The sequence below is a fragment of the Andrographis paniculata genome, unplaced genomic scaffold, assembly GCF_009805555.1.
Source record: "Andrographis paniculata isolate CXL003 unplaced genomic scaffold, ASM980555v1 Contig76END, whole genome shotgun sequence".
Classification (NCBI taxonomy): Eukaryota; Viridiplantae; Streptophyta; class Magnoliopsida; order Lamiales; family Acanthaceae; genus Andrographis; species Andrographis paniculata.
The window spans coordinates 2,698,482-2,722,642 of record NW_026137613.1 but is presented as its reverse complement, the minus strand read 5'-3'; the positions used below and the strand labels follow the sequence as shown (position 1 = coordinate 2,722,642).

Genomic DNA, 24,161 nt, shown 5'->3' with positions numbered 1-24,161 from the left:
AATTTTGAGTCTGACCGTACTGAACTTTTACTGCAAGCTCAACCATTTTATTATCTTCCATTTGAGCCGCTCTAATGCGATCATAAATTTCAGGCTCAACTTGTATCATTTGCAAATATCCCCGAGTCATACCCCGTCCAAGTACCTCAATTTCCATCCGCGCTAAATCTTGGCACAGTTCATCAGCAACTGACATGAAGCCCAAGTTATGCCTTGGTTTTCGACTTAAGGCATCGGCTACAACATTTGCTTTGCCTTCATGATACACAATTTCAAGATCATAATCCTTCACCAATTCTAACCATCTTCTTTGTCTTAAATTCAATTCTTTTTGGGTGAAGATATATTTCAAACTTTGATGGTCAGTAAATATTCTGCAATGGGCTCCATAAAGATAGTGTCTCCAAATCTTCAAAGCAAACACAACTGCTGCCATTTCCAAGTCGTGTGTTGGATAATTCTCTTCGTGAGGTTTTAGTTGTCGTGATGCATAAGCAATAACTCTTTGATTCTGCATTAAGACACATCCCAATCCCTGCTTCGAAGCATCACTATACACTTCAAAATCCTCACCTTCCACTGGTAAAGCCAAAATTGGCGCTGAAGTTAATCGATGTTTCAATTCTAAAAAGGATGACTCACACTCGTGATCCCAGTTAATCCTTGCATCCTTTTTCAGCAAATTAGTTAATGGTTTTGCAACCTTCGAAAAATCAAGAACGAATCGTCGATAATATCCTGCCAAACCCAAAAAGCTTCTTACTTCTGATTGATTGGTAGGTCTTGGCCAATCCATGATTGCCGCCACTTTAGAAGGATCTACTGAGATACCCTTTCCAGAAACAACATGCCCCAAGAAAGCAACCTCCTTCAACCAAAACTCGCATTTGGATAACTTGGCATATAACTTTCTTGCACGCAATATGTTTAATATTACATGCAAATGTTTTGCATGCGTCTTTTTATCTGGGGAATAGACCAAGATATCGTTAATAAATACCACCACAAACTGATCGAGGTATGGTTGAAAAATTCTATTCATCAACTCCATAAACGCAGCCGGGGCGTTAGTCAACCCAAAGGACATAACCGTGAATTCATAATGCCCGTATCTAGTCCGAAAAGCTGTCTTCGGAATGTCATGCTCTGCAATCCTTAGCTGATGATATCCAGATCTCAAGTCAATCTTTGAGAATATAGTTGCACCTCTCAGTTGATCAAATAGATCATCAATCCTCGGAAGAGGATATTTGTTCTTCACCGTGACTTTGCTTTAAATTCATCCCAAGTCATATCCACTTGGTCTACACCTGCAGCTTCTTCACCTAACCACCACCGATTTGCTCGGCCTTCCAAGAAATAGGCTCCAATATTAACTCGTTGATCTGGCGGAACCTGAACAACACGAAATATCTTTTCCATCTTTTCAACCCAAAACTCAAGGACTCCTGGCTCCACTGAACCAGAATATGTTGGTGGGTTATGCCGCATCACAGCATCAATGAAACTCCTCTGTTGAGGCATCATCGCGGCCATAAACTGCCGAAAGAAATCCTGACTAGGTGCCTCTGTTGGTACATGCGCTGGCACAGGATACTGTGACTCATCAGACGAAGGATCAAACTCTGGGCCTTGAATAGCCCTACGTACACCACCACCTCGAGAATTCGAGATACTGCCCCCAATTTTTCCTGATTCAATATCAATTCAGCACACAGCTAAACCAAGCATAACAATAAAAGATAGATCACATTAACATGAATGCACCCGCAAAACCCAAACCTCACCAAACCAATTCAATATCATTATTATTTTCAAAACCTTTTTAATTCAAAGAGCCAAAATCTATCAAACCTAGGCTCTGATACCAACTTGTAACACCCCCAGTTGGCTCGTACTGGAAATGCTACCGCCACACTGCATCATGAGGTCGTCACCTCCTACTTCGGGCCCCACAACACAGTGTTAAGGCTAAAATTAATTATATAAGCATTTTATTATTCCCAAAAAAACAAGTTTATAAATATTTACAAAAACATACTCCCAAAACGGGAGGTTTTTCTAGTTAGAATTTACATATAATACATCAGATGCAGTTCACTCATTCAGCCCGTCTTTCTATCTCCCGAGACGTCCCCTGTCCCGGAGGTGCCATGCGTACCTGAATCAAATATTTTTCTTAAAAGCAGTCTAGAATTAAATCCATTTTAAGAACTAACATAAAATATGCCATGTCATGCTCGAAAATAGAGTTTAATTTCCGTCATTTGCAAAATAAATGCCATGCCATGCCCATACTGAAATAATGTAACAATAATGTCAAAATCGACAACTCATGCACATATACCCATATACATATGTCAAAGTGAGCAGCCGGAATAACCTCGGCTCCATAATAACAGCTCACTAGACTATCATCAATAAATAGCCGGAAAATCCTCGGCTCAAGGAAGGACCTGGTAAACCCATAATAATATAACGGTCACCCGGTCACTCCCATATACCCACCATACGACTCCCGCAATCAATACATGGATAGTCGAGCGTTGTCGCCATTAACCACAAGACACCCCATAGTCTGTGATAGCGAAGATAGGACCCTCCTGTCTAGCCCTACCCCGTGTAACGTAGTAGAATCCGTGCAACCTGGAATCACCCGAAGGAAACCCGGAAACTCTACTCCTCCTCGCACGCCCTAACGGGATCGCGTTTGGAGTTTGGCATCTGATCCTAAACTACCGGTAGACCTCACTAGTAGCTACTCCAATGAGTGGAACAACACCGAACACGAATGATTAGACCAAATACGTCTCAACTGCAATGGGTCTAATCCCTGAATGACCGTGCGACTAAGTCACCCAGTTGTCCGACTACTATCGTCCACTATCGCCAAAGTGTTACGGTACATCGGGGTCGAATATCCTAACCCCAGATGATGCCCTCGCCTAGCACTACCGCACACGGCGATTAAACGATAGATCCATAAAACATATCCGATAAATCGTGCGATGTGTGCAGCATGTCAATAAGTGAATTTAATGAAAAGGGCTGGTGAGACGGCCCACCTATCCTCCTTTTTATAAATTCACCAACACGATCAAATACGTATATCAAATATCGTAAAACGAAGTTTCACACATGCATATACACACACATATATACATATATAGATGCACTGACCAAATGATTCCACATAATATCATATCAATATCAGAATCAGAATCACATGCAACATAAATACCTAATTTCTTAAAATTAGATTTAATTCCCTACTGCTTACCTCCTACCGATACTTTCTGGATTTTATAACTTCACCCAAATCTCCTCCAACGTACACCTGTCCCATTATTTACTCAAATCAGATGAGCTTTATGCTTATTCTCAAGAGCTACCTGCTTATTCAAAAGCTAATTTCTATAATTAACTCGTCGGGCTCCAAACTTTTATATTTAGTAGAATATGATATTCTAGCTATAAAATCCTTCTACCTCATAATATTTATATTGCCCGATTATTAAATAAAAATACGCAAAGGTATGAACAAGCAGGCAGGTGCGATATACTGCCGTTTTTTATTCGACTTGGATTGGTACGAAATTCTCAAAATATAACGTCGGCGCTACGAATAGGCTATTAGCTAAAGAAATTCATCGATTAAATAGCTAAATAGCCAATTTTGAATTTTTGAAGAATTTCTAATTTAATACTCCAATATCAAAATTCGTATTAAAATTTATAATCGGACTCTACGAATAGCAAGGAATACCATACCCAAGTCGGAATTGGAATCGGACGGCTAAATCTTTTTCTTTCTTCTTTTCTTTTTTCTCTTCTTTCTCCTTCGCGTTCTTCTGCTTTGGTCGTCCTTCGCAGGTAAGGTTTGAGTTTGTATAAATATATACAATTATATTATTATTATATATATTATATTATATTATTATTATTAACGTTATTATTATTATTATTATTATTACAAATATTATCTTCATCATCATTACCTTTATTATTATTATTATATTATTATATATATTATATTTTATATTTATCTTTATCGATATTTATCCGTTTAACAGTCTATTTAATTATAACTAATATACAAAATTGGAATATAATTTATCCCAAAATATTAATTTCTTGATTCCATTACTATTGTCAAATATTTATTTGCTATAATAATATTATTTTATACATTCCGAAATCGGGGCATTACAGTTTGTGTTAAAAAATATTATTTCCTTTTAACTATTGTTTCAATTTATAGGCAATACCCTTTTGTAGTTTTATTGGTATATTTTTGTGGTATCTCATTGTATGGATTTTTATTTTTATTGCAAGATATGCCTCGATTAAGTTTAAGCACACACAAACGTAAAGAAGGAAGAATGGAAAATTACATGGAATCTTGTTATGCAGTTTCCATGGTTGTAGTATTCTTCATTTTATCGAGTTGGATATTGATAGTCCAAAGGAAAAAAAATATAAACCTAGAATTTCAAACCTTTCTCCGAAGATCGATCGGTACCCGATATTGCATAGGCTTGTTTATGATAGTGATACGCTAACCATACCAGAAATTAGAATGAACCGGAGGTGTTTTTCAAAGTTGTGTGTGATGCTGGAAACATTAGGAGGGTTGCGAGAAAATAGGACTGTTCGTATTAGAGAACAAGTTGCTATCTTTCTTCGTATTATTACACATAATGTAAAGAATCGAACAATAATTAGTTGTTTCTATCGTTCGGATAAAGCCATTAGTATGTATTTTACTTGTGTTTGTAATGCGGTATTACAATTATATTCATAATTTCGTAAGAAACCGGAACCGGTTCCTGAAAACTCAACCGATTCGAGATGGAAATAGTTTAAGGGAGATACGTACTTCTTTATACATTTTTTTTTAATTGTAATTTGATTTTTGTAAAAATAAATAATAATACTTTTTTTATTAGAATTGTCTTTGGGCGTTAGATGAGACATACATAAAGTGCTTAGTACCTCTTGTAGACAAACCTAGTTATAGAACACGAAAGAATGGTATCGCAACAAATGCGTTAGGGGTGTGTTCTCAAGATATGCAGTTTATTTATGTATTAGCTGGATGAGAAGGATCAACAACTGATAGTAGAGTACTTCGAGATGCTCTTATTAGACCTCATGGGTTGAAAGTTTCAAGACCAGGTAACTAAATATAATTTTCATAATATAGGTTTAGTCAGTGTAATAATAATTAATTATTATTATTATTAGGTTATTACTTGGTTGATGCTGCCTATACAAATTGAGAGAGTTTTCTAGCTCTTTACAGGGGTCAAAGATATCATTTGAATGATGGATACCAACCTACAACAACAAAGGAGCTTTTTTAACTTGAAGCATTCATCTACGAGAAATGCTATAGAATGATGTTTTGGGATTTTGAAAGAAAGATGGAAGATTTTAAGTGACAGATCCTTTTATCCCATTCAATTAAAAAATAGTATCATTATGGCATGTTGTCTTCTTCATAATTTTATAAGACAAGAAATAATCATTGATCCATTGGAAACTACGTTCACATTGGATGAATAAACATGAAATGATGGGGATGAAGACGAGGATAATAGAATTTCTATTGATGCTTCAAACGAGTGGACTGCATTTAGAGATAATTTAGCTCAGTCTATGTTTTAGACTTGACGAGCTTCCCACTAATTTTGGATTATTGTCTTTCTATATTGTTTTTTTTTTAACTATTTGAGGTCATATTTTTGGACTTATATTATCTTAGAGATATTCGTTGCAATAATAAGTACTACTTTAGTGGGATTGCAGTCCATACATGTTTCTTAATATTACAAGTTTTTCTATTCTAGTAAGTGTTTATTTTTTATCTTATTTCGGATAATACTGCATGTTATTGTCTTTATGTATTTCCTTGAATTACTTAATAATTGTTAAAGCTTGCTATATAATTAGCTAGTAGGATTATTATAAATATACTCCTGTATATTGTAGGTATGACGAATGAAGGACGACACTATCGAACCTGGAAAAATATTGAGGAAACAAAACTTGTGGAGGCTTTGGTGACCATGGTCAATGGTGGTCAATATAAAGCTGACAACGACTTTAAGACGGGATATCTAGCACATTTGGAACAAGTACTAAAGCAAGAACTACCAAATTCAAGTTTGTTGAGTAAACATCATATTGAATCAAAGTAAAAGTGATGAAAAGAGATTGGCATATTGTACATGACATGCTCAATAGATCGAATACTAGTGGATTTAGCTACGATCCAGTTACCCATTGTCTGGTTGCTGAACCTGAGGTTTGGGATGCATATCTTAAGGTAAAAAAGTGAAATAACTATTGTTAGCTATGGAGAATGACTATATAATCATATGGTATGAAACAGGTGAATAAAGGAGCTAAAAAATGGCAAAACAAAGTGATTCCTTATTATGAAGAGTTGTGTATTGTATTTGGAAAAGATAGGGCTCAAGGAAATGATGTTCGAGATTTTGTTGAGATGGAAAAGGAGGCTGACAAGGAAGAAGAAACACAAGAGTCTCATAAAGATTCCTTCGAAGTTGTAAAACCAAGTCAAAGTAAGAAAAAAAAAAAGCTGAGTTGATCCTATGATCGAAGTATTTCAAGATGCAGTTATGCTTCTTGGTGGTGGAATTGAAAAAATGTCTAATACACTTAGTAAGGGAGTTGAACGAGAGGAGGACTTTGATAATAAGCATTCAATGATCACATTAGAAATCTCAAAGATGCAATATTTGACTACAATTGAAAAATTCAAAGCAAGTGAAAAAATACGAGCTGATATTGAGAAGGTCAAATTGTTTTGGGATTTGGATGAGGGTGACAAATAGGCTTAAGTATATTTTAGAGCAATGAATGTTAAGTATCATTTGAATATGAATCTTTTTTGGGTTATTGTTTTGATTGGGTTGCCATAAGACTATTGTGTTGGTTAACTAGTTTATGAATTATTACGAACTATATGTTAATACTTGTTCAGTTGATTTAGGAATCTATATAGACTCAAATGTCCTGAAATATTACATTCTTGTGGCATTTGGATGATGGTATTGTGTTGTTATTGTGTTGTTATTGTTTATAATATATGATGTCGGCTTGTTGCATAGCATTTGCTTAGTAGTTGTATTAAATTGAAGTGTTTTAGAGGAAGTGGCCATCTGACAAATTTTAAACACTGTGAAATGAGATGCTCTCAATTCATAATTTTTCAACTGCCAACTTGTGAATGTTAATTATTTGATTTGATTTGTTTATTTGAATGTTCTTTGATGCTCTCAATGTTAATTATGCAGAATGATATGTTTTTATGAATATTAATTATTTGGTTTGATTTGTTTTAATGTTATTTGATGCCCTCAATGCTAAATAGGCAGGATTTGTTTTTGTAAATTATGCAGGATGATTTGTTTTTGTGAATATTAATTATTTGATTTGATTAATTTTTTTGTTATTTTATAATTAAATTGCATATGCTATTTAGAAAAATGCTATATGGGTTTGTTTTTATCAAAACAAATAAAACCTTTTTGGGACAATTATGTCATTTTAAATATAAAAAATCCGAATCCTTCAATTAATCTGCAAAGCAAACTGAATTTGGGAAATATAAATCCCGAATAATCTTACTCACCAAACATAGGATAGGATTCCAAATCTTAAATACAATAAATCCTATCACATATAAATATGTCCTACTATAAAATCCCAATCCCACAAAAAAAGCCCGTGAACCAAACAGCCCCTTATTTGACATGTTGTACACATATTGCACGGTGGATTTATCGTTTAGTCGTTGTGTACGGTAGTGCTAGGCGAGGGCATCATCTTAGGTTAAGGTATTCGACCCCAATGTACCGTAACACTTTGGCGATCGTGGACGATAGTAGTCGGACAACTGGGTGACTTAGTTGCACGGTCATTCAGGAATTAGACCTATTGTAGTTGAAACGTATTTGGTCTAATCATTCGTATTAGATGTTGTTCCACTCATTAGACTAGCTATTAGTGAGGTCTACCGGTAGTTTAGGGTCATATGTCAAACTCCAAACGTGATCTCGTTAGGGCGCGCGAAGAAGAGTAGAGTTTTCGGGTTTCCCTCGGGTGATTCCAAGTTACACGGATTGTATACTACATTACACAGGGTAGGCCTAGACATGGTTAATGGTGACAACGTTTGGCTATCCATGTATTGATTTTGGGAATCATATGGTGAGTACATGGAAGTAACCATATGACCGTTATACTATTATGGGTTTATCAGGTCCTTCCTTGAGCCGAGAATTTTCCGGCTATTTATTGATGATGATCAAGTGAGCTTGTTATTATGCAGCCAATGTTATTCCGGCTTGCTCATTTTGACAGATATAGTGAGTCTATTATTATTAAGCCGAAGTTATTCCGTCTGCTCACTTCGACAAGATGTATATATATATATATATATGTGTGTGCATGTGCATGGTTTCCGAGTTCGATATCTTTGTTGCATTATTTCACTATTGACATAGCATGACATGTATTAGTTGATTGACTGTGATTAGACTTTATTTTAAAAAGAGTATGACATGACATAATTAGTTCTTAAAATAGATTTAACTCTAAACTACTTTTAAGAAAAATATTTTGTTCAAGTATGCATGGCACCTCCGGGACAGGGACGTCTCGGGATATAGAAAGACGGATTTAGTGAGTAAATTTGTCTCTGATGCATCATATGTAAATTCTTAACCGGGAAAATCTCTTGTTTAGGGGCGTGATTTTGTAAATATTCATACATCAGATTGAGTTATATGATAATGCATTTTTATACTTAATTTTAGCCGTAACATTGTATTGTGGGGCTTGATGAAGTAGGAGATGACGACCTCATGATGCTATATGGCGGTAGCATTTCCAGTATGAGCCAACTGGGAGTGTTATATAGAGGGTCATCTTGAGCGGGATGAAGGGAGTATCAAAACTTTCGTATGCATATAGGGTTTGCTTGTTTAGTGGAATAATTTAAAAAGATATTTTTTTATATAAAATATAGATAATTGTGTAAATAATATTAAAATAATTAATGTATGCAATATGTTATTTTTTTTTTAAAAAAATATGTTTTTAAGTAAAAGAATACATCCATAATTCTTCGTCCACCAAATTTATATTTATTTATTTACATTTATTTTTAGCGCAAAATGCATACACTTCTGTTGAACGAGTGGCATTATAGTCGTTAATTATTTGCACACTAATTTAGCTATCGTCTTTAAAATATATATTTTTGTTTGTTATTATATTTTAACTATATAAATATTGTTAATTATAAATTTATTTGTTGTATACATTGTTAATTAAACAATATATACATTTACATATATATATATTTCAACTTATATTTTTAATAAGAAATTTGATCATATCTATTATTATTTTATATATATATATATTTTTTAGTATTGCAAATGGCTTCTTGAATTATGTCAATTCTTTTAATAAATTTTCTTAATTGTTTTTTTTAATATATCGTATTATTTATATAATAGTTATAAATAGTTATATAAAATATTCACTGACATTAATACCCATAATAAACTAAATTAGCATATACGTAGAATAAATATTAAATAAAATTATTAATATTTTAACTAGGAATAGTTACAAAAAATTCCAATAAGTAGAACTAAAATGTTGTAAAATTTCGGGTTTTTATCTTATGAAAATTTAAATCATCCTAAATAATTACGAAAATTATTAATTACAATATATATATATATAATAGAAAAATACAGAATAGATCTTTAAGTTTTATTAACGAAATCAAGTAAAAATAAAAATATTAGACTAGTTTGGTTAGACTTAACGTCAACCAACTCGGAAAAAGCCAAAATCGACACACACATACACACTAGCGACAAACACAAATAACACCGGCCCGAAACCCACAATACAAGACAAAAATAACCCCCACAGAACGTAGCGAGGCATACAAAACAATACTTCAAGGCTACCATGTTGAAAAGAGCCCCTTGCGGCTACAAATCAACAAAACAGGGAGCAAAGGTGCCAGGGAAGGTCCACACAAAAGTAGGAGGAAGGCACCGCCGTGGAACAGCCGAAAGTCGCCGGAATATCGTGAGAGTGATAGAGAGGAATTAGGCTAGAGAGAGAGAGGCGAGTGTTTAGAGAGAGGAAGAACATATCGAATGACAGCGCCCCTCACTCTCTCTGTATATATACTTAGGTCAATCACCAACGAACGACTAGGATACAAGCACCAAATCGGACGGCCAGCGCTCAATCTCAAAAAGACACGGAGCCCCATCGGGTCACGGGTCGAAGAAGAGCGCGAAGCCCCATCGGGTCGAGGCGCGGGCTCAGAGCCAGGGTTAATGTTCGTGGGCCTGTGATGTGGGCCAGGGCCTGGATGTAATTTGGGCTGCATAGTGTGTATATTATGTATTATTGGGGTGGATCCGAAAGGACTATAAAATCCAACAAATCCTCCACCTGATTTTTCGTCCGAGTGATATGAGGTACATCATCGCCCATATAATCTTTACCTGCACCCAAAAATAATGTTGGAACAAAACATTAACTTAGCCTACCTACTACTCTAAGTAATATGAGACTAATCAAAAGTATCACAATGTATGTATTTCAAACAAGATACAAACTTATTTGCAGGCAAAACTTTAGTACTCATATCGGATGGATTATACTCAGATGGAATCTTTTCCAATTTTGAAATTTCTTTATATACAATATTACATATAAAATGAAAACGCACATCAATATGTTTGGTCCTATCATAAAATACAGAGTTTTTGCACAACTGGATTCCCGACTAACTATCCGAAAAAACAATAACAATATGTTGTAAATAACTTAATTCACTGATTAATCCTTTTAACCACAATGCCTCTTTTAAAGCTTCAGTTATTGCAACATATTCATATTTTGTTGTGGATAGTGCTACAATGTGTTGCAATTGAGATTTTCAACTTATACAAATTCCACACAAAGTAAAAACATAAGAAATAGTATTTTTCCTACTATCTCTATCATTTGCATAATTTGAATCCACAAAACCCTCTAATTTAACATTTTCAGCATTGTTAAGCACAAATAATAATAATAATAATAATAATAATAATAAGGACAGCAGGATTTTAAAGGAAGTTAGACACGAAGTCGGGTGGAAAAAGAGAAAAAATTGCGGTCAGGTTGGTTGGTCAGGTCGGTTGGTCCTCGGTCGGATCGGCAGGTTGGAAGGTCTACGGTCGGATAGGCAAGTCGGTTGGTCCTCGGTCGGTTGGTCCGGTCGGTTGGTTCGCAGGTCGGAAGGTCCACAGGTCGGATAGTCTGCGAGTTGGACGGTAGGCAAGTCAGTTGGTCTGCGGTCGGATAGACAAGTCGGAAAGTCTACGGTCGGATAGGCAAGTCGGTTGGTCTGCGGTCGGATAGACAGGTCAGGAAGTCCGCAGTCGGATAGGCAGGTCGGGAAGTCTACGGTCAGATAGGCAAGTCGGTTGGTCTGCGGTCGGATAGGCAAGTCGGTTGGTCCGCAGTCGGATGAGTAGGTCGGCGGCTGTGAAGACGGCCACTACGGAGGTCGGGCGAAATAAGGTCTGGTAATTGATTGCCCATTTAAGTGAACAGTAGTTTGGTCGCTTGGTGGGGCGGTCAAGGAGTCATTTGGTCTAGCGACCAGTTAGTCTCTGATTTGGTCGGATGGGTTATGCGGTTGGCGAGACGGTTGATGTAACCGACCAAACAACGTTTCAAAACATTTCGTCTTGGGCGGTTGCTGGCGACGGCTCCAAGCTTTTTCTTGAAGGAATATTTAAGGAATTGAATTTTTCTGGAGAAACCATCTTCAATCAACTTCGACAAAAGCAAAGTCAGATTCGGGGATCACCACTTTAAAATTTCCAGCATTTTATTTTCCAGTTAATTTTCTTATGTACCGTACAGTGTTTAGAGATTTCTAATCTCAGGTACTAATTAATCAAGTTTGAGGATATTTCCATATCTTTGAATTTTACTTTTTGTTTGTTGAAAAAATACATCAACAAGCATATTTTCCAAACACAAGACCAACATTTATTGTACCAACTAAGTATCTAAAATCCCATTTTAATGCATGTCAATGTTCTAAACCAGGGTTTGCCATATACCTACTTAAACAGCTAATAGCATAAGCTAAATCTGGCCTAGTGCTAACCATTAAGTACATTATGGAACCTATTGCATTAGAATATGTTACACGTTTCATATATTCAAAATCAGATTCTGATTTGGGACATTGATCCCTTTAGCACAAAATTAAAAGCCATAGGAACAGAAACAGATTTAGCATCACTCATAGAAAATTTCTTAAGTATTTTCGAAATATAAATAGACTGATACAAAAACAGTCTTGAATTTTTCCTATCCCTAGTGATACACATGCCTAAAATTACTTTGGCATCACCCAACAGTTTCATGTCAAAATTATCACATAAGCACTTAGTCACGTGATCAATAAGCTTTAAACATGGACTAATGATCAACATATCATCAACATAAATGAGAAGAAAAATAGGTTGGTTTTTTTTGAACAGTCTTGAAATACAAACAATAATCAAATTTGCTTTATAAAATCAAGATTTTTCATACAATTATCAAATTTAATATTTCATTGTCTAGGTGACTGTTTTAAACCATATAAAGATTTATTTAACAAACAAACATGATTTATTTTATTTTTATCAATAAATCCTTAAGGTTGTTTCATATAAATCTTCTAATTTAATTCACCATGTAAAAAAGTTGTTTTAACATCTAATTGTTTTAGCTCTCAATCATAAAATACAACTAGAGCTAACATGACTCTAACAGTGGTAAATTTGACAACAGTGGAAAAAATTTCATTATAATCTATTCCTTCATTTTGGGTAAAACTCTTAGATACTAATCTAGCCTTAAACCTAATTCCACTATCTTCTTGTTTAACTTTATAAATCCATTTAAAATCAACAAGAGAACAATTAGGAGGTTTAGGAACCAAACACCAAGTCTTATTATCATATAATGAATCCATTTATTCTTTCATTGTTTTTAACCATTGATTTTTATTTTCAAAATTTATGGCCTCCATAAATGTCTTAGGTTCATTACCATCTAAATTCTCAAATACACTAAAAGCCAAAGAAGATAAATTAAAATCACCAAGCCTAGTGGGCAACCTAGGGATTCTTCTACCCCTATCTCTAGTCAATTGGTAATTTTGTAATTCATTTTGATTATCTTTATCAAAATCAGATTCATTATTACTGTTATTTTCGAAAACAGACTCGTTTTGATTATTATTATCGAAATCAGATTCATTTTGATTTTCAAACATGCCATTATCAATTTCAATAATATTTTCCTCTATCACAGCTGATCCTACTCAAATTTCAACATTATTTTCTATATTTTCTACCTCACCTATACTAGCAATATTATACTCTACCTCATTTGGAGTATTATTATAGTCTAAATTTTCAATATCAATTTCAGATTTATCCAAAATAGATTTTTCAACATTTAAACAAGGCATCTCATTTTCATTGAAAACAACATCTCTACTAATGACATTTTTAAAACTGGGTCTAGACCTTAACCATAACCCTTAACTCCTTCCGGATAACCCAAGAAAACATAATTTTCAGCTATAGGGTCTAATTTGTCATTATTAGTATAAAAGCAGAACACCCAAACACCTGAATATTTGAAAATTTGATTTTCCTACCAGTCCACTTAAATTCAGGACACGTACCATTCAAAGGAATTGAGGGTGATCTATTAACAATATAAGTTGTTGTCATAACAGTTTCTCCCCAAAATTTTTTAAACAAGCCGGATGAAGCCAAAAGGCTTCGAACTCTCTCCAAGAGAGTCTGGTTCATCCTCTCAGCCACCCCATTTTGTTGGGGTGTATAGGGGACAGTTCTATGTCTATTTATACCATTTTCTTGACAAAAAAATCAAACCAGGAGTTACAAAATTCTAAACCATTATCAGTTCTAAGATATTTAATTTTCTTTGATGTTTGCTGTTTGATTTTCAATTTTAATTTTCCAATTTTTGAAAACATCAAACACATCAGATTTATTTTTCATAAGAAATACCCAGATTTTTCTTGAAAAATCATCAATAATGAATAAAAAATATCTAGACCCATGTGTGGGCTCACTAGTTGGGCCCCACACATCAACATGTAAATAATCAAACACAAATTTAGACAAATCACGTTTTTCACTAGGGGGATGGGGAAATTGGACCCTATGGTGTTTACCATACACACAATTATCACAAAAGGACACTGGATTAAATTTTACATTTCCTAAGGATCCATTTTTATGTAAAATTTCTAATCCCTTATTACTTAAGTGTCCTAATCTTTTATGCCACAAATCACTATTCTCTTTATTAGAATTTATTGTGTTTACAGACATATTAATTGGTTCAGCACAAGTAACGTATAGATTATTACGTTTTACAGCTTTAAACACAACTAAAGATCCCTTAGTAATTTTCATACAATCATTTCCCTATTTTCCTCTAATTCTAAATCTGATAAAGCAACAAAAGAAAGCAGATTATTTGATAAACTAGGTACATGCCTCACATTATTTAATTTTAGTACAAAACCAGTGTTAAATTTCAAATTTACACTACCTATTCCAAGCACATTAGAAACACTATTATCAGTATGGAAACAGTGCAATTTTTTAAAATTTTGTATTCACAAAAAATCAATTTTAATGGAGTCATATGGTAAGTGCATCCAGAATCAATAAGTCATTCATTCATACATACATTGTTCACATTCAAGCAGTCGACAGTAACAGTAAATACATCACCATAATTACGATCAAGTAATGTCATATTGGCTAACTCACTAACATGTTGTTGGCTACTATTATTATTATTGTTTGTAACGTTATTAATTTTCCTTTTATGGCACTCACGTATAAAATGGTTAGGATCACCACAATCAAAACATCTTTCACCCCATTTATTTGGAGTTCTAAATCTATTGATTCCTCTACTTTTAGATCTATATTTATTTCTATTATTATGGTTTTTATTACTATTATTATTATTTCCAAAATTACCCTTTTTTATTTGATCTAAAAAGAGACCTACCATAGTATACATGACTTCACCCTTATTGGACTTATGAATTTGTAAATCTAACTCTTTAAATTTTAACCCATTAATAACTACATCTAATGTTACATAATCACGTCCATATTTAATAGCAGATTTCACATCCATGTATGAATTAGGAATTGCATTTAACAAAACTATAGCACTATAATCATCAATATTTTTATCACCAGTAAGTTTTATATCTTGTATTAATTTTAAAAAATTGTCCAGATTTTCATCAATTGATTTTGACAAATCAAGTTTATAACTGAAATTTTTTTCTAACAAATATAACCTACTAGGAAGTGAAGTTTGAGTGTATAGTTCATCCAATTTATTCCATAATTCCAAAGCAGATTCTTGCTTACCTACTTTCCTAATTACATGATCTGCTAAATTGAGTATTATAATATAGTGAGCCATTTCATCTAACTCAGCTCTCCTCTCTAGAGGAACTTGAGCTACATGATCCGGCTCAATAGCTCTAATTATTCTTTGAGTGACTAAAATGCTTCTCATTTTTTGTTTCCAAATTGCAAAATTCATTTTTTCATCAAAATACAGTATATTAAAACTAGAGCTACCAACCATTTTTTGTTTTTAATAAAAAATAGATTTTATTTTCCCAAAAAGACCCGTTTCGGATTCTACAAAAAATTCAGAAAATTATTTATTTAATTTTCACACAAAATCAGATTGTTTTGCAAGATAATCACACGAAAAACAAACAATCACAGATTATCGCAAATAATCAGGCAATCATAGCAAGCAATTTAGGCAATCAAAGAAAAATATAACCTATCTATTACAACATACACTCGTGACTATTCAACCGAGGTACTCGAGAATCACTCACAAAGTGAGGATCGGAGTTTAGTAACCTTGGTTTCACAATAGCCTTTAAACCTATATGTGTGAGACTTGCTGGCTTGATCTGTTGGGTCTGAACCGGTCCGGCCTGAACCAGGCCAGTCTGAACCGGTTTGCTTTTTATATATATAAAGCTGCCCTAAACCGGTTCAAATGATTCATTCATTGAGATACAGAACGAGAACATATCGCGATTCCTCTCTTCCAGCCCTAGGCGATTCCTTCAACGTCGCCTGCGTTCTCCAGCGAGTTGGGAAACTCTCTCTCTCCTTCGACGCGCACCTTCTCCCTTGATGTTTCTACGGTTTAATTTAATCGATTTGTGCCTGTATTAGTGTCTCACGATGTATATGTTGTTCGTGGTGTAATAGGCTTGAAATCGTTGTGTTTCCGTAGATTAGGGTTCGGGTTTGTGTGTTAGTTGCGATTCTGTGGCGAGTCTTTGTGGTTTGGGTCTTGGATGTATGTTCGATGTCGGTTTGGTTGATACGTGGGTAAAACTGAGTCCAAGTAAATTGTTTCCGTAATAATAAAAGATTCTTTAAGTTTTCGTTAGATTCGGGATATTCTTATGCAAATATGAGTTGTTGATCTTGGATTAGTAACAACAAGTGGTATCAGAACTATTTGGTGTTTTTCGGTTTCGAAATCGAGTGTTATTTTCAGTTTTGAGGTTTTTTTGTTGTAAGTCTTTAGATCTACGAAAGGATCTGGTTGAATCAAACAATTTTTGGTGTTTCGATTCTTTTCCTAATAGATTTGTTAGATACCGGCCAAAATCCCACTCGATCTGTGCTTTTTAGCATCGGTCGTGTGTGATTTGTGTTGTTAGTGGCTTAATCGCTACAGATCTGTGTAGTTTGGTTAAGTTTGACACTAAATTTGGTTAGTTTGTTACAAAATCGTTGTTTTGTATTTCAAAAATTTTAAATAAAAGGTGTAAATCGAGTAAATAGTCACTGTTTTGTACAAATATGTTCTTTGGAGTCAAAATACAAAAAGGTTTTGTAAACCTTAAGAGTTGGTAAACTTTTTTAAGGTTTTTATAATTTTTCAAACTAAAATCGCGTTTGAAATCTTTAAATCTTTAAGTCTTCTCAGGTTGTGTTTGTTCATTGTGTCGATATTGTGAAATCACAATCTGTTTTCGGGGATTCTAACATTTTGTTAGAAGAGAAACAAATTTTTTTAGTTAATTTTCTTTTTTTATGAATTTTTTGACTAACCCCTATTTTCTATAAAAGAAAATAGGTTTTGTTTACTATGATTTTCCTACTGTTTTATAGAAATAAAAATTGTTTGTGTGCAAGAATAACCCCTTAAACTCATAATGTAAAAAATAAAAAGTGTTAGAGATAATTTTGTTACTTTTATTGTTAATTTAAATAGTTGTGAACAATATTTTATTGTAATGTAAAAATTATGGATACTATCATTACTTATGTTTTGACTTTAAAGAGTCACAAAATTATATGATAATTAGCTCCGTTCACACAACGTTTTTAGATGAAACAATTTTGGAGTATGATACGAGGAATTGTGTAAAATATAAAATATATTATTTAGGTTAAATATTTGATTTTTTTTTTACTTTTTGCAATAATTTTTTGATTTTTCATAATGAATGTTTTGACTTTTATATAAAATATTGTATTTTTATATTATTATTTTTTTAGAATCTTAATTAAAAAATAGTGTCGAGGGAGCAAAGCGATTCATATTTGTTAAAATTTAAAATATTGTAAATAAATATATATATATATATCTTATTTATGCCACAAATTAAATTAGACATAAAAATATTATATGACATTTTGTGACAAAATAACTAAAAGACAAATACAAATATCTATAACATTTTTATTATTTAAATTTTACTTGAAATCATGAAAAGCTCTTAGTAATTTTTTTTTATACAAATATTACATGCAAAACAATCCTCACAAAAAGTTATAACATAATACTATCACAAAATTACTATACATGATTTTTAATTGAGAATTAAAATTCACAATTTTATTTTTTTTTTTCAATTATCATCATTTTCTTTTAGTAATATATATTTATTAAAACTCGTGTTTAAATATAAATATATATATATATATTTTACATAGTAAGCAAGGCCATCAAGTAAACAACGACTTTGGAAAAGTTTTTCTTCGTTTGCATGAATTGATCCATTCATTATAAGGCCATCAATCCTCCACTCAATACAAGTGCCTGCCCCCACCCCACCCCACCCCACTCCACCCAATTAATCGTCTATTCAATTATCGATATATGTGTAGTTACGTTCTTCTTCTTCTTTTTATTTTTTTATTTATTTATATTTATATTTATTTATTTTTATTTTGGTTACTACCTAATTATACAGCCAAATTTTGTTTGTTTGTTTGTTTTTAATTGTATCCTCGTGACTGTTTCTGTTATTGGTTAATAATAATATACTGGAAAATATAAATATAAATATAAAAACAAAAACGCACCCACCCACCCACCACAGTCAGTAACATATCCCCACCGCCAACTAATTTTGCCATCGCCCTCACTTATTAATTATTGAGATATTATTTTGTTTCAATATATTTAGAATTTTTTATTTTTTAAAACTTTATAAATTCAATTTTTTTTTATATAGTATTTCATAAAATAAAATATTTATTTAAATATGAAATTATTCAAAAAAATAAAAAATACTTTAATATATAATGATATTATAATTATTTTGTTTACAAAAATATATATACTTGAGTTTGAGAAAATTTGATTTGAGTTTGATATTAAAATAATATTTGGTGAAATATCTTGTGATAGAAAAAAATATATTTTTTTCAAAAAACGCAGAGTTCAAATAATAAAATTTGAAAAAATTTGATTAAAGAAACAAACTCTTATATATATATATATAGATACAAGAAGTCCAAAAAAATATATAATTAGTAAATATTAAAAAATATATTAGTAAAAATAATTATTATATAAAAAAATAATTATATATTAAAATTAAAATTAAAATAATATAATTTAAAAAAATTTAAAAAAATATAATTAAAATTTATAATTATTATTTAAAAAAAAACAAATTATATAAAATACAAATCGAAAAAAATATGTGAGACATAAAGAGTATTATATTAGTTGATATATATTTTTTGAAATTATATGAATAAGTTAATTAATAAGATGATAGAAAAGTTTAGATAAATTGATTATGTAAATAATTATGACATATTTGTAAATAATTGTAAATTTTAAAAATATAAATGAAAGAATATGCAAAAAGAAATTGTTATCCATATAAAATACATAATTTTTTAGACAAAAATGTATAAATTTATTGGATGTAGAAAATATTTATTAATTATGACATAACATGAATATTTAATATGAAAATAATATTTGAAAAAATATTTAATAAAATCTTAAAAAATACAAAATTTTAAAAGTTTAAACAAAAGAAACATAATAAAAATAATGAATAAAAAAATTATATGCTAATTATTTTATTTATAGAGATATATTTAAAAGTTTTAATATTCATGAACATGAATATTTTAAGAAAATATAATATCAAAAATATTATTTTTTATTTTATAATAAAATAGTATCACATTTCATATATTATTTTCAAAATATTTCCAAAATAAAAATAGAAATTGAAAAAAAAAAGAAAAAAACAGAGGCTTAATATTTATTTCCCGTAAAGACAAGAGAAGACAAGACGATTACAGCTCTTGTTTATCCGCCCACCCCTTTCCCCTCTCTCTCTCTCTCTCTCCACCAACCTTCCCTTCAATGGCGAAACTGGTGGTGGAAGCTCTGGAAGCCACCGATCTCATGCCAAAAGACGGCCATGGCAGCGCAAGTCCCTTCGTCGAAGTCGAATTTGAGAACCAGCGCCACAGAACCTCCACAAAGCCGAAAGATCTCAACCCTATTTGGAACGAAAAGCTTTTCTTCAAAATCCCCAATCCCAGATCTCTCCCCGACCAAACCATCGACGTCTCCGTCTACAACGACAACCACCACGGCCACCACCGCAACTTCCTCGGCCGAGTTCGAATTTCCGGCTCCTCCGTCCCCTCCCAGCCCGACGCCGCCGTCCACCGCTACCCCCTCGACAAACGAGGCCTCTTCTCTCACGTCAGAGGCGAAATCGCTCTAAAAATCTACGCCGCCCCCGCCGACCCACTCGATTCCGACGACGACGCGCCGCCGCACTCCGAAACCGCCGCCGATCGGAGTCACCACAAATCGGCCGAGAATCATTCCCCCCCTACCGACGATAATGGCGGAAACGAGTATTTCTACTTCAAGGAAAAGCCCAAGAAGAAAAAGAAGGAAAAAGAGGTTAGAACTTTCTACTCCGTCGCCTCCGGCGGCGGCCCCCCTCCCTCAGAAAAACCCCCTTTCGTCGATTCCTCGCGGACCGATTTCGCCCGAACCGGCGGAGCACCGACCGTAATGCAGATGCAATTTCCGGCGGGGCAGAAGCCGGAGTACGGCGTCGTCGAGACGCGGCCGCCGGTTGCGGCGCGTATGGGATACTGGGGAAGAGACAAAACCGCGAGCACATACGATTTAGTAGAACAAATGAACTTCTTATACGTGAACGTCGTCAAAGCTCGGGATCTTCCGGTGATGGACATTTCCGGCAGCCTCGATCCTTACGTCGAAGTTAAGGTCGGAAACTACAAAGGCGTCACCAAACATCTCGAAAAAAACCAATACCCGATCTGGAACAGCGTCTTCGCCTTCTCCAAGGAACGATTACAGAGCAATCTGATCGAAGTCACCGTCAAAGACAAGGACATCGGAAAAGACGACTTCGTCGGAAAAGTCGTTTTCGACGTCGCCGAAGTCCCCCAGCGCGTCCCGCCGGACAGCCCCCTGGCGCCGCAGTGGTACCGTCTGGCCAATAAGCGCGGCGAAGGCCGGCCGGACAACGGCGAGATCATGCTCGCCGTCTGGATGGGCACTCAGGCCGACGAGGCCTTCCCGGAGGCGTGGCATTCCGACGCACACAATGTCAGCCAGCAGAGCTTAGTCAGCACCAGATCCAAAGTATATTTTTCGCCCAAATTATATTACCTCCGCGCACATATAATCGCGGCGCAGGATTTAATATCGCCATCCGATAAAGGTCGAATGCCGGAGGCGTTCGTAAAAGTGCAGCTCGGGTATCAAATACGCGTGACGAGGCCGTCGCCGAAGAATATGAATCCCGAGTGGAATGAGGAGTTAATGTTTGTCGCATCTGAGCCTTTTGACGAGTACATTATGATTAGCGTGGAGGATCGGGTTGGTTCGGGAAAGGACGAACCCATCGGACGAATTATAATTCCGGTTAGGGAAGTTCCGCAGCGCGTCGAGACGGCGAAGCTGCCGGATCCGCGGTGGTTCCCGTTGCAAAAACCGTCGCTGGTCGAGGAAGAAGGGGAGAAGAAAAAGGAGGTGAAATTTGCGAGCCGGATACTTCTCCGGCTTTGTATAGACGCCGGGTATCATGTGCTCGATGAGTCGACGCATTTTAGCAGCGATTTGCAGCCGTCCTCGAAGCATTTGAGGAAGCCGAGTATCGGGATACTCGAAGTCGGGATTTTGAGCGCGAGGAATCTTCTTCCGATGAAGGGTCGCGATGGGAAAATGACGGATGCGTATTGCGTCGCAAAGTACGGGAATAAGTGGGTTCGGACGAGGACGCTGCTCGATACGCTGCATCCTCGATGGAATGAGCAGTACACTTGGGAAGTTTACGATCCGTGCACAGTGATAACCGTTGGAGTGTTTGATAATTGCCACATTAACGGGAAGGACGATTCGAGGGATCAACGAATCGGGAAGGTTCGAATACGGCTCTCGACGTTGGAGACGGATCGAGTCTATACGAACGCGTATCCGTTGCTCGTTCTTTCCCCGTCGGGATTGAAAAAGCACGGCGAACTCCATTTGGCGATACGGTTTACGTGCACGGCGTGGGCAAACATGGTCGTGCAATACGGGAAGCCGTTGCTACCGAAAATGCACTACGTCCAGCCGATATCGGTTAGGCACATCGACTGGTTGCGACACCAGGCGATGCAAATTGTGGCCGGGAAACTATCCCGAGCCGAGCCCCCTCTCCGGAGGGAAATCGTTGAGTATATGTTAGACGTCGATTACCATATGTGGAGCCTTAGGCGTAGCAAAGCAAACTTCCACCGGATAATGTCGCTACTTTCCGGCGTAACATACGTTTTCCGGTGGTTTGACGGGATTTGCCATTGGAAAAACCCACTCACGACGATTCTGGTGCACCTCCTGTTTTTGATACTCGTTTGCTATCCGGAGCTCATTTTGCCGACGATTTTCCTCTACCTATTCGTGATCGGGTTGTGGAACTATCGGTTTAGGCCGAGGCTTCCGCCCCACATGGACGCCTGGCTCTCGCGAGCCGAAATGACTAACCCCGACGAATTGGACGAGGAATTCGACACGTTCCCGACGACGCGTCCGACGGACATTGTGAGGATGAGATATGACAGGTTGCGGAGTGTCGCCGGGAGAGTTCAAACTGTGATCGGAGATATGGCGACGCAGGGTGAGCGTGCGCTGTCGATATTGAGCTGGAGAGATCCGCGAGCTACGGCGATCTTCATAATATTCTCGTTGATTTGGGCCGTGTTTTTATACGTTACGCCATTCCAAGTTGTCGCCGTGTTAATTGGCCTTTACGTGTTGCGCCATCCGCGCTTTCGGGGCAAGCTGCCTTCGGTACCCGTCAATTTCTTCAAAAGATTGCCGGCTAGATCGGATTCACTTCTTTGAAACCGGAGTTGGACTGAACGATTATGGATCGAATTAAATGCGCGACTACCGGCTGCCGGATTAGTTAGTCAAATTCTTCGGCTGTTAGGGTTCGAATCGCGGCTATTGCTATCGGGGATGAGGTGACTTATGCTTTTTTTAGCGGCCAAAGCCGTCTTCTTGTCTATAAACTCGCTATGCGGTACTTGCTATATTGTTCTTCGGCTGCTGCTAAGCTTTACCTACAATGGCTACGTTTGAATACAAAATAATTTTTTAAGATAATATTTTAAATACATGTTTTGTTTTGATAAATATTTTTAGAGATTATTGGAATTTCAAAATGTATTTTATGCATGTTTTCCTAAAAATTGAATAAATTCAAAAGTATTGCGTATACACACCGTTTGGATAATAACGTCTGAAAACAAATTTGAAAATCTAGACCAACTTTTATTATTTGTTTTTAATTTTTATTGTTTTCGATCGATATATATATATTGTTAATTAAAGTATATTATTATTGATATATTCCTAAATAAGAATGAGATTAATTATCTAGATAATTAATTAATTTAATTAATTTTCATTTAAAAAAATTTAAAAATTTAAAATAAGATTAAAGTGTGTAATCAGACAAAAATTTAAAAATTTAAAATAAGATTATCAGCCATGAGGAAAGATTTATTTGTGCGTTTTAAATATTAGTAGAAGCAAAATCCAAAATAATTAATTAAACAAAGACTAAGATAAAATCTGAAAATGAGATTAAAACAAACACAAATAGGCCTTAATTAAAGGAAGCAATTAGAGCACCACTCTATCTCTGGAATTTGAGAAGAAGCAATTTCCGTTGACAACGACGAACAGCAACCAGCAGCAGCGGTCATCCCTATCCCTGTGGTGCGAATGGCCGGAGCTAACCGCATCTCAAGTGGAGATCAGTGACATATACCGGAACCGACCATCATAAAGGTCTTCTAAATCTCACTGGAACTCATCGAAAACCCCCCCGGGAAACCATCGGAAACACCCAACAAACCTCTCGAAACTAGTAACTTTCCAAAACCCCCAATCTCTCTATATCTCATAACTACCCCCAAAAACTAATCTCTCAAACAAATGGGCTAATAGATATGACATATGAGTTTGGGCTCAACAATTGGGTCAAAGGGTTTGGGTTAAAAGGATTTGGCCGATCCGACATACTAAGCTAATAAATTGACCAATTTATTTTTATCGAAAAACTTTTGAATTAGGTATTTTAATAATATTCATACTTTTTATCACTATTAACAGTAATATTGTCT

General features: G+C 35.0%; 1 protein-coding gene and 1 long non-coding RNA gene across 2 annotated transcripts; one reads left to right on the top strand and one right to left on the bottom strand.

Moving 5' to 3' along the window:
- Window positions 1-1,916: 1,916 nt before the first annotated feature.
- On the bottom strand, window positions 1,917-3,852 carry LOC127266440 (uncharacterized). Its single transcript, XR_007842142.1, has 3 exons — window positions 3,772-3,852; window positions 3,281-3,337; window positions 1,917-2,161 (listed from the first exon to the last, which is right to left on the bottom strand). It is a non-coding gene; the product is annotated as an uncharacterized LOC127266440 (long non-coding RNA).
- A 15,937-nt stretch (window positions 3,853-19,789) lies between these two features.
- Window positions 19,790-23,136, top strand: LOC127266523 (FT-interacting protein 7). Its single transcript, XM_051296783.1, has one exon. The coding sequence runs from the start codon at window positions 19,861-19,863 to the stop codon at window positions 22,870-22,872; it is 3,012 nt and encodes a 1,003-aa protein (XP_051152740.1). The 5' UTR covers window positions 19,790-19,860; the 3' UTR covers window positions 22,873-23,136.
- The last annotated feature ends 1,025 nt before the right edge of the window (window positions 23,137-24,161 follow it).